The sequence below is a fragment of the Artemia franciscana genome, chromosome 4, assembly GCF_032884065.1.
Source record: "Artemia franciscana chromosome 4, ASM3288406v1, whole genome shotgun sequence".
Taxonomy (NCBI): domain Eukaryota; kingdom Metazoa; phylum Arthropoda; class Branchiopoda; order Anostraca; family Artemiidae; genus Artemia; species Artemia franciscana.
Window position 1 is genome coordinate 31,137,512 of NC_088866.1, and position 17,403 is coordinate 31,154,914.

A 17,403-nucleotide genomic window follows, 5' to 3' on the forward strand; every position below is an offset into this window, starting at 1 on the left:
AAAACTTAAAGCGAAAAGAAATCATACCGCACATGGGGAGAGATACCCTTTCCTCAATGCTTCGCACTTTAAAAGCTAAATTTTGACTTTTTGCCTCAATTCTTTAGAAACAACTCCTGAAACACAAGAGCCATTTAATTAAAATAAGATGGTTTTTTAATGCTCTAAGAAACCTATATGAGGGGCATTCCTCTCATAGAGTCATATATTATATCCCAGGTAATCATGCCATATATGAGGGGAGATATCCCCTCTTATATACCTTGCGCTTTGCGCTAAAGTTTGATTATGTGTCCCAATTCTTTAAGAACAACTCCTGTAATACAAGGGTCATTTAATTAAAATAAGAGGGTTTTTTTATACTCTAAGAAACCTATATGAGGGGCATCCCTCTCGTATAGTCGTATATCAGTCATATATCATATCCCAGGTAATCATGCCGTATATGAGGGGAGATATCCCCTCTTAAATACCTTGCGCTCAAGTTTGATTTTTTGTCCCAGTTCTTTAAGAACAACTCCTGAAACACAAGGGTCATTTAATTAAATAAAAGACTTTTTGAAAATACTAAAAAAAAAAGCGCATATTAGGGGCACCCCTGTCATTTACGGAATAATCTCTGCTGGTTTTAAGTTTTGATGCTGATCCTTACTTTCAGCTGAAAAAAACGCGTTTTTTTCATCTAATCAATGGAAGGTAGGACCGATTCTCAGGGAAAAACTTTGATACATTGCTGGTTCTGAATAGCCAAAATTAGCCAGTAGGCTATCTTTTTTTTTATCTTGAGCCTGAGTGATTTCAAATCTGGATTTCTACTATATTTATTGATGTAATTAAAGTTTGTCCTTATTGATTGATTTTATATTATTCAAAGTTTGAAAAAAATTGTGCAAAACACACTTTAACTGCAACTTCTTTTATTATTGAACTTTGGCAAAGCTAAGTTAACTTGAGAAAAAAAAACTATCAGAAACATCGAAGTCGATGTATCATTTATCGAATATCGAAAGTAAAAATATCGATATATCATTCAGTCAAATTATCACCCAACACTAACGCCGGCTGCTATACAATAGAAATTATGCAGTATTGGTTCGATTCATTTTCTGCTTTTATATTTTTTTTCAATTCTTCCAATCCATTTCTTCTATCTCTAAATGTTTTTTTTTAATAATTTTCATCCTGCCCTCTCAGACAAAGCAAATTCTATCGATTCGTTCAGTTAATTTTCTTCCATTTGATTTTTTTTCCTATTCTCCCATCCGTCTAAATTCCTTTCCAATAAATTCACCCCACCCCATCGAACAAAGCAAATTCTATCGATTGGTTAGATTCACTTTCTTGTATCTTATTTTTTCCTATTTTTGCATCCATCTATTTTTTCCCCAATAAATTCGTCCCACCCTCTCAAGCGAAGCAAATTCTATCGACCGGTTCGATTCATTTTCTTCTATCTTATTTTTCCGATTCTTCCTCTCCTTGTCATCCATTTCTTATATCTATCAATTTTTCCAATATTTCATCGTACCCTCTCAGACAAAGCAAATTATATCAATTCGTTCAGTTAGTTTGCTTCTGTGTTATTTTTTCCTATTCTTCCATCCGTCTATTTTTTCCAAATGAATTCATCCTACCCTCTCAAACAAAGTGAATTCCATCGATTGGTTCAATTCATTTTCTTCTAAATTATTTTTTTCCCGATCCTTCCATTGTTGTAAAAAAAGCAAATTCTATCGATTGGCTCAATTTATTGTCTTCTTTCGTGTTTTTTCTTCTAATACATTCCACCCTATCTCTTAAACAAAGCAAATTCTGTCAATTGATTTTGTTTAATATTATCTGTTCTTAAAATACTTAAAAGCTTCTCCTTTTTCATAGATTCTTTTGTATGTTCCCCAAAAATAGTATTTTGATCATTTTTGTCTCCAAATCAAACAATAACCTCAAAGCCCAGATACTTAATTATGCAAAATAGAAATCACAAATACAACTTTCTTGCGTACATCTTTAAGTTCAAGGTTTAATCTCCGACTTTGATAACATATGGGCAAAAAAGACACGAATATATGACCTCATTTAAGACTTACATTTACGCTCTACTTGATTACAAAAACTAATTACCTAAACTAGCAATTTGACAGCAATTAGCATTTCGATTTAAAGCAAGTTTCCGTATACCGGTGACCCAAAATTACTTCTTTTCTCATTTTTTGAACAGATCACAAATGGAACCGTGTATTTTATTTCTTCTAATTTTTAGGCATGTCTCAATTTGTTTGGAAGGGTTTAGCACCTGCTTTTCAAGGTCAAAGTTTGAAACAATGAATGGGGCGGTTTAAAATCTTCCCCTTACTGGGATTAGTTGTGACTGGCATATCCATACATTCAAGTTATCAGAAGAAATACAGCAATTTGGAGGCTGAAACTAAACAGGGTTGCCGATTCACGAATATCGAAGGAGAAGGACTTTGTTTTCGTTTTTTCGATTTTTCAATGAAAAAGCCAAACAAAATAGTGTTTTTCAGAACTTATGGGTCGATTTCCCCTCTGCTTGAGCCATTCATCGTTCGATTGAAAATTAGAAGCTCTAATGCCCTTAAAAAGTCGGAAGCGATTGGAGGGAAACCAATCCCCCTCCCCTGTCTGTTTTTACAACCCACCTCCTGTAGTCCCCAAGCCGTAAAATCAACATGTGCACAATGCATTGTCACTAATATAAAAACAGGCTCCTTAGAGAGAAAAAATGGTGGGGATGTTTGAATATAGGGTGTGCGATGGGCTCGAAACTCTTAAGGATCGTTATCTCGGTCAAGAGGATCACATATCTATTGGGGAGGGTATTAGGTAGTTCGAAAACGGCCAGAAGCTTGTGCCTAAGAAGTTTAAAACTTACATCCGGAAGGTCTTGGTTAATATGAGGTTAATGTGCAAAAAATTACTGGGGGGAGGGGCCAAAATTTATTTAGCTGACTGAATCAAAATTCGTATATTTTGGGCTAAGGAAACGAATATACAGAAGGAAAAATTAAAAAACATTGATTTCCCCCAAAATAAAGCCCGGAAGAAGTTTTTTTTTCTGGGAACGACTTGAAAGTTACACCCGAAAGTTTGCAGTCCAAGAAAAACCTCAAGTAGAAAAAATTAGACCGAGGGCAATGGTTACCAAAAACTTGGGCCAGGTTGTTTTTGGTGGCCTAAATATGACCAATCAACTTTTTTCGTAGCTACTTGAAACTTCAGCCAAAAAAGTTCTCAAGCCAAGTCGACCCTAACGTTTAAGAAAGATTTTAGTTTCGAGGCACTGAAGACTTTCCAAACTGCGGCCCACACAAAAAAGAAATTGTTTTTTTTTTTTTTTCGAATGGCTTGAAACGTTCAAGGATACTTTTTTTTTAAATCAAGTGTTTTTGTTTGGAAATGAGGAATGTTAGAGGGCCCGGAATTTTTTCCAAAACTTTTTTGTCTCTGATTAGTCTTAAACTCATAGCCACAAGTTCAAAGCCATAGAGAAACCTAAAAAGTCAGTTTGGGGAATGGTCCTCCGAAAATGGGGACCGAAAAGGACAAAAACTTCTTTTTTATCATCTCAGAGCTAAAATCGTTATTTTTTTTTGCCAAGAGGACACCCGCACAAGAAAAATAGAAAGATAAATTTTAGTTACCGTTCAAAAAAGGACCGAAATCAAAGCCGTATTCAGGGGGACGGGGTTTGAGCCCCCCCTCCCCCCCGAATTTTCGCCCAAATGGTAAAACGTAACAAAATGCATATAGATTTTATTTTATCTATTTTTTTAATTCCCTTAAGAAAAATATCCCCTCCCCCTGAACAAAATCCTGGATACACTCTTGGCCGAAATGCTTATTTTTTCTTCCCAATAGCTTAAAACTTGCAACCGAAAGTTCCTGTACCAAGGAGACCCTAATGTAAAAAAAGAAACAATTCAAAAGTTACAAAAATTACACACCTTGATATCTTTTGGAAATGAATCAGTATATTGAAGATTGCTGATAAAGACAACACCACCGAGAAAATCCACCTTTTCGCCAGTCAAAAGGCCATTATAGTTGCCCAAAATATGATCAACCATTTCTTGTTCTGTAGCAAATCCGTGACCTGGAAAATATTTGGATTAATTGTTTAAATAAGATAATTGTTGATTTAGTTCATGAGCGCCAAATGCGAGAAGGTAAGGGGAGAATCGCCTCCCTATATTTTTTTTTCGTTTTCACCTTTTTTGGTATTTTCATTGAATAATTAAAAAAAAAAACAAAAAAAAACTACCCCTTTAATTCGAAAAGAAACTTGCCCTTTCCCTAACGCTTTTGTAAGTTGACACTCCTGGTTCGTTAAACATTTTAAAAGAGCATTTAACAGTACAAATGAATAGCAAACAATATCTGTACCAAATTTGATCGAACAGAACATAACAAAAAATAGCAAAGGACGGGTCTAAGACCATCAAAGACAATAAAAGAGAAAATTGGCAAGAATATTTCACCTGCATCAAACAAAGCTTCTTTGGCTTAGATGATAACGAAAATGCTCCTCCAACATTTCAAAAATATATTTTTTGATACTCTATTTATAAATACCCTTATTAGTATTCTCATTGAAAAAAAAAATGATAATAAAAAAACAAAATTGCCTCTAGATTTAAAATTATAAATTCCCTTCCCCTTCTCTACGTTTTCATGAATTGGCACGCCTGGTTAACCAAAATTTTTAAACGGATAGTTAACAGTACAAATGCATAGCAAACAACATTTATGACAAAACCGAACATAGCAAAAAATTATTAGCAAGAAAACGGGTACAAGACCATTAAAAAGATAAGAAAAGAGAAAATTAACGCGAATAACGAAAATGAGCGGAAACAGAAACTTCAAGAAATAAACCGAAATGTACAATAGTAAGGCTCGTCAAATCCAGGTAGTAACATAATATAATATACAATTATGTTAATTTGTAGCAAAATAAACAGTCATAGTCGAATGCAATTTTTTAATTATTAAAAATAAGAACTGTTATTTTTGTTGAATAAAGGCTACTAAATGTTTATTAATGAAGTTACTTTATAAAAAAACTGTTTTGCAATTAAGGATAATATATGATTTTTAGCCACGAAAAGATAAGTCTGGAAATCTTTAATCCTGACTTTTATTGATAGCATTTTATTTGGATTGGATTTAAAAAACTAAACTTTCATAAGACAAATTAAAATGATTTGCTTGGGATACCTCAAAAGGTTAGCTATTTTCTTTTACACCAAGGATGGTTTAAGGTCCATCCACAATGAGTTCTAAGTAATACCAAGATTTAGCTGGCGTCAATGAATTTTTTTTTAGTAAATCAGAAGGTTATATGAAAAATCTGATTGGCTCAAATTGGCGCTAGCTATATTTTTGGTATCAGTAAAATCTCATTACGAATGGGCCTTTAGCGGAAGTCTTTACCAGAACATCTGCTCTTTACTTTCATTTGATTCACTGGCACAAAATTACTTTCGTTTGCTTTTCCGTAATTATTACATCTATTCGTTCTACAGTAAGTCTATTGTCATACGATCGGGTATTTTAACGACATTAAAATTTCAGAAGGTAACTCCGAGCACAAAAAAAAAATCATCTCGGGCGAGAAGAAGCCGCTCTCGTTCATTGGGCACCGGTGGAGGGGGCTTGAAATAGAAAAATATATAAAAATAGGTAAATTAAACCACAAAAGGAGAACTCATACAATCTTAATTTTTGGGGGAGGGTAGGGCCCAAAGAAATCCAGAAAATGGTTCAAGATCCAATATAAGCCGAGGTATTCGACTGAAAATCTGCATATTCGATTGTGCTGCATATTCGACAAATATTCCAAGATTAATGCAATCCCTTACTGACGCCTGCAAGTCTACACAGATAACAATTAAAACATTAGGCACCATGTGAATTATTTAAAGAGGAATCTAGAAGCCAAAAAAGCCATGTCTACTATTCTGGTATTTTAGCATTGAGAATCCGTTTTTAGTATTATGGAGATTCATATCAGTTTTTTTTGTATAAGTTCTGTTACTGGGGATGTCATGCATCAATGCCTCCTTTTTATTGTACTATTCTTTTTTACTTACTCTTCTCTTACTTTTATTTACTATTCCTAGATATCCTATTAACTACTCTACTTTTTATTCTTTTTTTTAATTTTGTTCTTTTTTTGTATTCGTGCGTCATATTATTTGCTCCTACTTCTAAAGCTTTATTAGGACTATTGATAAAACATGACATATTTTTAGACTTCCTATTATATCAACCTGGGATTTGATTGTCATTAGAAACAACATAAAATAGAGTTGTGTGTTACTGAAACACCTTGGCAACGTAAAGCACCGAAAGATAATTTGTACTTTTTCTTCTTCTTCATAAATTGGGTGTTCCTTGAACAAAAAAGGCAGGTTCTTTCAAATCATATTTTACTCCATAGGATAAAATCTATTATAATTTTTTGTTTCCCAAAGCCTGAATTATTGGTTGGCCTCAAAATAAACATAAGAAGATTCTTGGTATAAATGAAAAATAGAAGCTATCAGTGAAATACAAATACAAGCAAATAACATAAAAAATGACTAGTATATGAAACAGAACAAAGAAAACAGGGATATAAATAATTATAATTACTTATGTTTTAAAAAAAAATTATAACCATTTATGATAATGGGCTTAAAATAATAACTACTTTGTAACGAAATTTGGCCAAAGATGCTGGCCTAGTGTCCATGTGCATCAGAATATTTTTTTTTGCATTTCAGTATTTGAAGTACCAAGGACAGTGAAAATTAATTCTGTGTGAAAGTCAAATCAAAAATAAATTTCGTAACCTTAAAAAAAATAGAAAAACTAAAAATTCCATTTATAATGAAAAAGACTTCCGTAGACAAAACAGTTTGTAGCAAAAGCCTAGCGGGTGCTAAATAAAAAAATAAATAAAAGGGGGGTGAAAAATCAGCGAAAAATTGGTAAAAAAAAAACAATTAGCAACAAACAGCCCAAGAAGGTGTAGCTTGCCTTTGAAGGTGTTGTTGTGTTTAAGAATCCATAGATTGTTAATATTTAATTTTTACATACGAAAAGCATTGTCAAACTTGAATAATTACACTAGTTTATCTTATTTATTTTCGCAGTTTAACATGGCAACACAGACGTAAATATCGTACCGCACTCAAAAGTACATAATTTTGAAACAACCACAAGATAAATCTTAAAACTCGTAGTTTTCAAGAATGAAAAGACCTAAGATGTGTCCAGGGGGGATGTTTTGTTTTAGTGTCCTTGGTGCTTTAACGGTGTTTCACAATACTTCGCTTCCCTGAGTTACTTGAGAATTTCCCAAATCTACCCGTAAAAAAATTGAGCTCTTTGGAATTACCCTGAAAATTAACGTAGACGAGAATTAACGATTTGCATTCCACTTTAAATTTCGTGCATCCACGGAAGCTAGTCCTTGGAGAATTTTTGGAGAAACCACCTTTGTTTTGGCGAAATTCGGGGGAAAAAGCGGAGAGAATGAAGGCCCACCATTTCCGCTCTATTAAAAAATATTTTCTCTAGGAATTGTTTGGAGATATATCTTTTCGTTCATGTCTGCCACAGGAGCTTGCATTGTTGCCATGAAACAGACACAGATCCTCTCGTCCATTCTCCAAGCCTCATTTTTCCGAGAAACAGGCATTAGGTAGCTTCCTATCATAATACGAAGACCGTACCCATAATTAAGTTCTGCAGGGCAGAATTTCTGGAAGTAGACATAAAAAAGAAAAAAGACGTAGACTATTATATGAAAGAAATAACAAATTAAGAGAAATTTGTAAAAATCCATGAGTTCAGGGGGAACATGAGGCCATAGCTCCTTCCATCTATTAAGTCCCTGGAAATAGGGCCCATTGGCAGTTTCAGCATGCAAGTTGCGCAGAATATTAGAAAAACCCTTTTTTAATTTCTATATTTAGCGAGATTCCAATATATAATTAGAAATAATTAATATTCATATCAGCCATGATTATTCCTGGGTAATCAGAAGCCTAGTCAATCAACTTTAGAGTAAGATAATTATGGCTATAAAATCATAAGATTAATGTACTAAAACAATTTAATTTATAGCCAATTTAGTTAACCATCTCAATAATATCTCTTGTAACCCAAGGAGGAGGACGAGCTATCATGGGCACCCGGCGAAGGGTGGGGGCCATGCTCCCCCTTGAAATTTGGGAGTATAAAGTAATTATAAACTAAAGGAAAGAGAGCAGATTAGGCAAAAATCATGAAAAAAATGTGTGTTTCCCCATTGCTGGCTGCCTGCTAATAGATTTTGACCCTCAACAAGGAAAATATAAGTTCTAATATGTTACTGAGTGACCCTTTCTAATTATTCACAAACATTTTTGTATATGATTTGGTCGGGAGAAAAAATCAAATTATTCACAGTAATGAATGGTAAATACATAACGATCCTTGTCAATAACGAAAGTATCAGAGCCTAACTATTAATAACATTCAATCAAAGAATCAGCTTTTTACGGTGATCCTAAATACACATTTGTTTATTAGTAATTAGTGCAATTATTAGTACGCAAGAAAGTTCGTATAATGATAGAAAACAACTTAATAAGGGGCAATTTCAGTAAAAATATGCCGTCAAGTTTTGCTTGCATTACAAGAGTACCATGAGCTGACATATGAAGACATTATAATCAGAAGTGGGCCACGCGCGAGGGAACCAGAACACACATGAGAGGACTGGGCCATGCGTGGTGGAACTATGCTTTGTGCGCTGGACTTCTGAGGCAAACTTTGAGGTCTTATCTTTCTTGAGCCCTATCTTTATATTCCCAATCCCCTTAGATTGGTATATGCTTCTTACGTTTATGGAACATGTTCAATGATTTGAGTTAATAAAATAGAAGGCAACTTACCCCTTACTTCCAAGCCAAGTTTGTCGCCAATTGTTTCCATGACGGTTTGGACTAGACTATTGTTAGGAGCCCATGCTAAGGGCCACTCAAAGCCCCTTAGAAACCCAAAAGAAGTCAGAGATTCGTCTAATAATTTAGCAGATAGTTGAGCAGTTATATTTGTTGTATCGATTGATGCCATATTTGACCCAGTTGGTAGTAAAGAATTCCTAAAAATAAAAAAGAACATGAATTGGACATTTTATTCAGCCGGTTACAGCACCACCTACTTACGCAAATTTGCGTAAAGCGAAAATGTATCGCTTTAGATACAAATTCTAAATCGAGTTTATAGTGACACTTCGAACTTGTCTACAAAATAATCACGAAATGTCCTTACCCAAACTGTTTCGCTCCCTCGTTGCTCAAGGTTTGTAATGCTACACTCCCTCGTCGATAATTTTGAATATTATAGGTTTTAGTTTGACCCTATATATGTTAGATCATATTTTTTATAAAGTTGCATAAAATTTTGTAATTAGTATATGTTTAGTGCCTTATCTTTTAATGTGAAAAGAACTGCCACTAATCGATATGACCGTGTAAGGCATTTGATAATAAAATCGTTTAAGTTTTCAGAACAAATTTGCCCAGAGCCAAGTAGATACGTAAGCAATTTTTTCGGGTGAGGGCGTATAATAATAAAAAAACAATTTTAGAATTGCCAAGAAATCTTAAAAATGAGATTTCGGAAGGGGCCCTGGTCCCTGAACACTCCAACTGCATAAGTCCCTGGCCAAAGGGTAAGAAAATAACTTTCATGCAGCTGTATATTGTAAGAAGGAATTTTTCTGTTGTAGTTTGTCATTAGAAATGTCTTCTGTTTCTTTAGGAAACGGAGCAAATTGACCTTCATTTCCAAATAGCGATTCAGCAAACAAGGCTCAATTCGTCGAACTGCACGAAAGGATATTATTAGAGAGAAAAAATAATATTTGTGACATCGCTTGGTAACCCTTGCCACAACTAAGCTGGTAAGCAGTTATTTCAGGGGGAAGAGGACTTTAAAAACCCAAAGAGGCAAATAATTAAACTATTGTTGCTTTTTTAAGTTACGAGCCAGCTCAAAGGCTAAAAATCATTTCATCTGGGAGATGATGTGAACAAAGAGGGGGGGCACTTTCCACCAGCTGTTGTACACCTCAGAGTGCCACATGTGTCGCGTATAATTCCACCACGCTTTAGCCCACATTCCATTACGTTTAGCAAAATTTCTGCAACTTTTGGAACAGTGTCCGCCAAACTTGGTGCACTTCTACCACGCTTGACACGCACCATCTTGTCTAGGTGATTTCTGAAAATGGGCACCCCGCCGGATGTGGCTTATGTACGGCCCAATTTGGCCAATTAGAAAAATAAAATTTCCGGGATGTGCCCTCTTTTAAAGATCACGTACACCAGGTGGCACGTGTCAAGCGTGGTAGAAAATGTACCAAGTGTTGGGAAAATGTGCGGCATATGTGGTATTCTGATATATCACACCAGTTAAGTCCGCTTTCTCGAAAAATTACAATATTTAAGAAAAACAAATCGAAAGAATAAAAGGAAGATCTAAAAACAATAAGTACACAATAAAATATAGCGTATTAAATTTTGCTTTTCTAAATATATTATACTTCACTTCCGATCTTGTAGCTATGAATATTTCCCACAATCAAAAACCAGGGAGCTTGAAAAAGATGTTCTTTTAAAGCGTGAATTAAAGACAATGTTTTTGACGTTAGACCTTTAACTGAATCGCAGCAAAACATTTTTATTTTCTACCACCAAATACTTGTTGCGACCTTGACGCCAGGACGTAAGGCTATCACTCGGAGGAGAGGCAATTGCGTAGACATCCATTCAACGGCCAAATTCTGAGGGGTTGCAAATTAAAAGAATATATATATATATATATATATATATATATATATATATATATATATATATATATATATATATATATATATATATATATATATATATATATATATATATATATATATATATATATATATATATAAATATATTAGGGGATATATTAGGGGATGCCTTAACGTCATACATCGTCGTCATTATGGGAAACAAGGCAAGTACGTATAAATTCATGCCAGGAAGAAATATTTCGGGGTGGGTGAAAGTTAAAAAAAATGGCTGCGAAAACTATGAAAATTAAAAGGGAACCCAGAAAAATTTTGAGGGGGTAATGACTTGGCGTTGTGACGTCGATATTATTGGGAGATATGACAAGTGCAGGTAAAATCATACCAGGTAAACACTTTGAGGGGAAAGAAATGTGCAAACTGGGGTCCAAATAAAAAAAATATATATTTCTATAGAAAATTGTCAGGGAATACAAGAAGGTGTTGAAAGGGTTATGCCGCCCTACGTGGTTAATAACACATTTGATCCTAAATGAACTTATCGAGCATAATTTATATTCTCCGATAAAAATATTCAAAGGCCCTATAGTTTGAGTGTGACCTATTTAAGTTGATCAGCTTTTATTATGAGCATAATGACAAAAAATTAAACAAAGTCAGACCTTAAAAAGATGTGTACGACATCCTTAGGGTATGCCAATACATAAATATTAAGGTAAGCATAAACTTATTTTCAAAGATTTAACACGCGATATGTATGGTATTCACACTGGGACTTAAAGATAAACATGACAGGAAAAAAAGGGATGAGAAGAAAGATAATTACACAAATGAAATTCAACTTGCTTTTAAATATTGAATTCCTGACATGCATTAACATTTAAACGATAAGCACATGAAGAGAAAGGGTATAAAACTGAGATAAACACAAAAATGAAATTTAAATAATTCCCAATTCCCGGGCCGCCCGCTGTAATAGGTAATTATATTATATTTTCTGTATTTCAAATTCGTGGCAATTTTCATTACTATGCAATTTTCTTTTGAGTGTAAACCACGTCAGATTTCGCTCAATTTATTTAAAGATGCTGTCTCTGATTCTGACCGATATTAAGCTAGCGCAACTCGGCCCCCGACACAGGGCCTCCAATGGACAACCCTAGTTTGTTTGAACTCCAGCTTAAATAAAGTTACAAGTCTCAGATTAACGTCATCCCTAATGTTGTTTCACTTTATTGTTTATATGTTCTGACAAATTCTCCCCCAACTATCAAAAAATCCTACTTTTTCTTCATGAGAATTTATAGTCGTTGTGGTTTATTTTTTACCCATAAAAAAAATAGCAATGCGGGATACAAACGATAATAGAACCAAAGAAAACAGAAAATAACACCAAAATGACTTCAAATACCATACTGTAGAAAAAAAAATTGTAAATATCAATCAACCAGCTTAAGGAAGGAAAGGAGAACTTTTTCATGTGGAATTCTCCACAGGAGAAAATTTTCCGGGGGAGTTTCTATCAGGGGGGGTTCTTTGAATTACCTTTCTTTTCCTCTTGTCAATACCTTACATTTTACACTAAAGCTTGAATTTTGTCCCAGTTCTTTAAAATGACCCCTGAATCACAAAGGCCATAGAATAAATATCTGAAATTACTAAAATACTTTAGCGTAAAGAGCGAGGTACTGAAGAGGAGACGAACCCCCCCTCCCACAAACGTAATAATTTATGTTCGTTTTATGTTTTAATTTTTGCTTATTTTCTAATTGTTTTTTTAATAATGCTAGAAAATCCTATGCCCCCTTCATGGAAATTCTATTACCCATGATAAATTACTCCATGGAAAGATCCTCCCACATAATTCCGTTTTTTAGGGTTTCGGTTACAATTGAGCCTGGTCGCTCCTTACCACAGTTCGTTACCACGAACTGTTTGATGAGCAAGCGCTCGACTCTGCTGATAGAAGTTCTTTAAAGAGGGTTTATCCTTGTGGGGTATACCTAACAAGTACATTAAAGTGAGTAATACTATGTACTTGAATAACACTGCTGCGGTTAAGGTAGGAAATGAGGTTAGCAGCTGGTTTCGTATTAAATCAGGAGTTAAGCACGGTTATATTCTATCCCCCGTTATATGGATCATTTTGATGTCCTAAGGAGCCCAGGAAAGGCTATGGGAGACCACGGAATCAAATAGGGAGAAAACTCTCTTGGATTTAGATTATGCTAATGAGTTAAGTATCCTACATGAAACTGTGAGCAAAATGAGTGAACTTTTAGAGGTTTTTCTAGTTCAGGGTGCTAGAATAGGTTTGAACATTAGCATTAAGAAGACCAAGTCGCTAAGGCTACGGATAAGTGAAGATGTAAAGGTTAACGAAATTTTGGTCAGGTGGACAGCTTCATTAACCTTGGTAGTATATTAGTAAAGACGGCGGGAGAAGTGAAGATGTTAAAAGTAGAATACCCAAGACGCAAGGTAAATCTTCACAATTAAAAAATGTTTGGAAGAATAGGAAGATAAGTCTCTGAAAATATGGCTCTGAATTATTGACATTCCAAAAAGCGGATAGAAATTTTCTAGATGTTTTCCAGAAAAATTACCTACGGATTGTTGTGAGTACCTGTCTGACTGACCGTATTTTAAACAGTAGTGAATTACTGAAATTATAAAATTATATTACGCCCCCTACCACCACAAAAAATTAAAAAATCCTGTGTACTTGGTCAGCTCCGATAAGTGGTGTCATTTCACAAAAATATTGGGGGGGGGAGATAAATATATTTTTCAAAAATTAGAGGGGCAAACTTTTTTTTTCCATTTCTACAATGAAAATACCAAAAGGGTGTTGTCAGTGAAAATGCAAAATAGGTGTATTTCGAAAGGCCCCATCCCCAATTGACGTTTCTGGCTCCAACCGCACTTATACCAAAGAACAAAAGAAAGTTTTCCCCAAAAGATTAATCAGTCCACTCACCTTGGAATATTAGGCATATGATTGATATCGATTGGAGGATAGAATGTAGCTTCGGGGTATCTATTAGCAGGTGCTAAATCCCGAATAATGACTAGTAAAGAAGCAAAAAACACAGGCAATGCCACTTCTGATACAGTTTGAATTTTGTGCCTTTTCTGCACCACCCAATTTTTCCACAATAATAACTTAAGCTTACTAAAACCACTTGAATTATTTGCTACTACCAGAGGCCTGCTCTGCATTTGATAATTTTCAGATAAAGCACGTTTTAGTTTATTGCGCGAAGGAGGTTGGTGCTTTGGTGTAGAGGAACTTTCTGAGCCCGTGGAGCTTGTGCTGCCACCACTGTTATTCCTTTTCTTTTTAGTCCTATCATCATCATTGAAATACACGTGAGAAGTCACACGCGGATGGCTTTTCTCGTCACCCATCATATTTGCTTTGAAGATCGAAAGGCTAAAAAAAAAGAAAGTAAATCAAAATATAGCAGAAAAAGTGGAAAATTAAAACTGTGAACATAATAATCAATTAAGCAATTTTATAAAGCAATTCAATATCCAAATCAGTGAAGAAAATGTTTGATGTCCTTGGTACTCCTATAAGTACCAAAGATATGAAAATAGAAATATTTTTGCCCCTGGACCCATCTTAGAATACCTAAAAACCGAGTTCTTTTTAGTTGTTTAAAAATTGTTAAGTTTTTTGTGGATTACCCAACTTTCGTCAGCGTCACCACGTACAATTGTAAAAACAGATAAACTAAGTTAATTAGATAAACTTGAATACACTCTGTAAAACTTGAACTCGTCTGTAAAAATTCTAACATGAATAATTTGTTGATTCCCAAATTTACCTACAACTTCAAAGGACAGCTACAGCTTCTTGAGGAATTTGGTGTCACATTTTTTTTTTTTTTAACCCGCGTTTAATTTTTTTTATTTGGCAGCTTCTACTGCCAATAAACATCATAGATAAGATTTATTGCAAAAAGCCTGCGGGCCAAAGCAACACACAATACAGTCTACAAATAAAGCTCAGTAACAAAAAAGTTTAGATAATATAAATCAAAAAAAGAAAAAAAGCGACAGCAAAAAGGCAAGAAACACACCAAGGTTCAACATTTTAACCGACCAATACCAATCATAATAAATTTCAAATCCTAAAAATCGTAACAAGTTATCCCCTCAACATGATTTCCTATGTTTAGTCCCTAAATGAAGAAACTTACACAACTGTTTAATAGCACGTGCGCTCCTCTCAGTCATCCACTCAATTAACCAGCTTTCAGGGGGTCGGAGGCCACGGAAGTCTCAATTAACCAGCTGTATGAAGGTCTTGTATAAATTTTCCATTTTTCCTAATTTGTTTTCTAGACATACATGGTTGTACAGGTGTCAACTTACCAGTTCCACCAGACTCTATTTTCAATGTTCATGGTATCATAAGGATTTTTTTAGGATGCTTAATGCTTTTCATATAATTTGCCTGTTTTTCCTGTTTTTGCAAATTTGCCACTCCTTCTGACGAACTGATTTCTCACTACGTGTCTGATAGTCCTGTTTCAGCCTTGAATTATTCTTTTCGAAAGTTTTCCGAATCGTTTCAACTTTCTCCAAAAGTAAATCCTAGCCGATTGAGCGGTGAAAACATCATAACTAACTTCGGTAAACTCATGCAGGCTGACATCAGAGTGAAAAACTCAAAAAGCGTTAACTGACTTATTTTTATCAAACTTTTTCACAGCATTGCCCCTTAATGTAAGTAAGTCTCAATTTCAGGTTCGTCTAACATTCGGACATCCCTCCGACCCGCACTCAATGGACCTCCCGTTCCCGATTTCTTCCCAGAAAGAAGGCGCGCTATATCTTGCTTGAACCACGATCAAAAATAAGCATTTTCTGTATAACTTGAGTCAAAAATAGCCAGTGGCCCATCGGACATCTCCTCAGCTCAGCAGCGGTAATCCAAAGGGTGATATGTGACATATTTTTGAAAACTTGTTTACTAATTGATCCCCTAAACCAAGCGAGCCCAAGTATCGGTTCAATTCCTTTCCTACTATATTATAAAGTTTTCAAGATATCTAAAAGTCTTGGTTGTTTTTTAAATGTGATTTTATCTCGCATTCGATTATAATCAGCTTAGCCTGAGCAAGAGAAACTACTTCACAAGTATATTTTAATCAAATATTCAATATATAGATGTGGTAAGGTATTTAACATCTGGGCGGCCTGCTTTCCTAAATTTTGCTTAGAAAGTATTATATTTTCATCATATTTTGGTTTATTTCATTATGATTAACCTAACTTCATTTCTTGAGTGTTTTCGGGATATTTAACCAGTACCAGAAACTTATACACCCATATATATCTTTTAAATAACACAAAAAATCAGGAATTCAATTCTTAGTGAAATAGACCTCTATATGTAGTTTTTAGTAGTATCGGGTGCCAAACTAAAAAGAAGAAAAAAAAAGAAGGAAACCTTCTAACCATATCAACCATATGGAACCTAAGTTAGAACCATATGATACCACGCAGCTTAAGAAGATGCAGATTCCCTTTGAAGGTGCAGTTGTCTTTGGGGATCGACCAATTGTTATATTATTCACGGAAAAAAGGCTGTCAAATATAAATAATTATTATTTATATTTATTTATTTTCTTTTTTCACATGACAGAACTGAAAGAAACGTGGTAAAACTTAGAAGCTTCATAGTTTTTGAAGCAATCAACCTAAAAACTTAGAAAATCGAGTGCGAATAGATTTGTGAATGGGCAATATTTTATTCTCATGTCCTTGGCACTTTGGAACTAACAAAAGCTTTTTAGCTTAACCTGATAGAGAAATACGCCAAGAATTTTCAATCTTTAAAAGACCTGATTGTAGCTTATTGAGCTTAACAGCCCGATAATAATTCCACAAATGCACCACTTTACAATCCACAATTCGGGACACTAACTCAATAAATGCGATTTTATAAGCCCAGAATTGGGAAAATTGAGAAGAAACTAATTATTACTTCATAGTATGCAGGATAATAGTAGATAAGGTATTTCGACCACCATACTTTACTCCCTCTCTCCCTAATGAGCAAATACGTAGCCCAAATCATGTATTTCCTGTGGGTTTTTTCCGTTTCTTGATTTTGTCACAGTTGGTTCAGTTTACGGATACACGGGTTGAAACAAGAGTGACGCAAGGCAATATGCATTAGGGCACATTAGGGAAGAAGGGGTGGGGGTAAAGTATAGAAGCATTGCAGTCAAGATATGTTAACTACAATTATTCTGCATATTATGAATTTATAATTGTTTTCTTATAATGTTTCCTTCTGAGAAGTCTCAATTCTACGCTTATTAGCGCCAAAAATCATATGCAATAACGAGTATTGAACAGAGGGTTACATCGGTCAGCTTACCTGGGAGATTATACAACATAAAGTGGTACTTGTGTATTATTCAGAACACACTCAATAAGTGAAGTTAGGTTCTTTCGTGAAACAAACTACGATACAGGTACATTTTAATTAAATATTCCATATATAGATGTGGTTAGGTTAGGTTAAGTTAGGT

General features: G+C 34.6%; 1 protein-coding gene across 2 annotated transcripts in view; it reads right to left on the reverse strand.

Annotated features, from left to right (window-relative positions):
* The window catches only part of LOC136026289 (phospholipid-transporting ATPase ABCA3-like), a 138,448-nt gene that overhangs the window by 96,662 nt on the left and 24,383 nt on the right, over positions 1-17,403 (reverse strand). For both annotated transcript variants that reach the window (XM_065702691.1, XM_065702690.1), the window contains exons 2-4: positions 13,830-14,285; positions 8,949-9,157; positions 3,966-4,114 (exon numbers count right to left, since the gene is read on the reverse strand). In XM_065702691.1, the coding sequence (XP_065558763.1) occupies positions 3,966-4,114; positions 8,949-9,157; positions 13,830-14,263 (792 nt within the window). In that variant the 5' untranslated portion in view covers positions 14,264-14,285. The remainder of the gene's footprint in view (positions 1-3,965; positions 4,115-8,948; positions 9,158-13,829; positions 14,286-17,403) is intronic.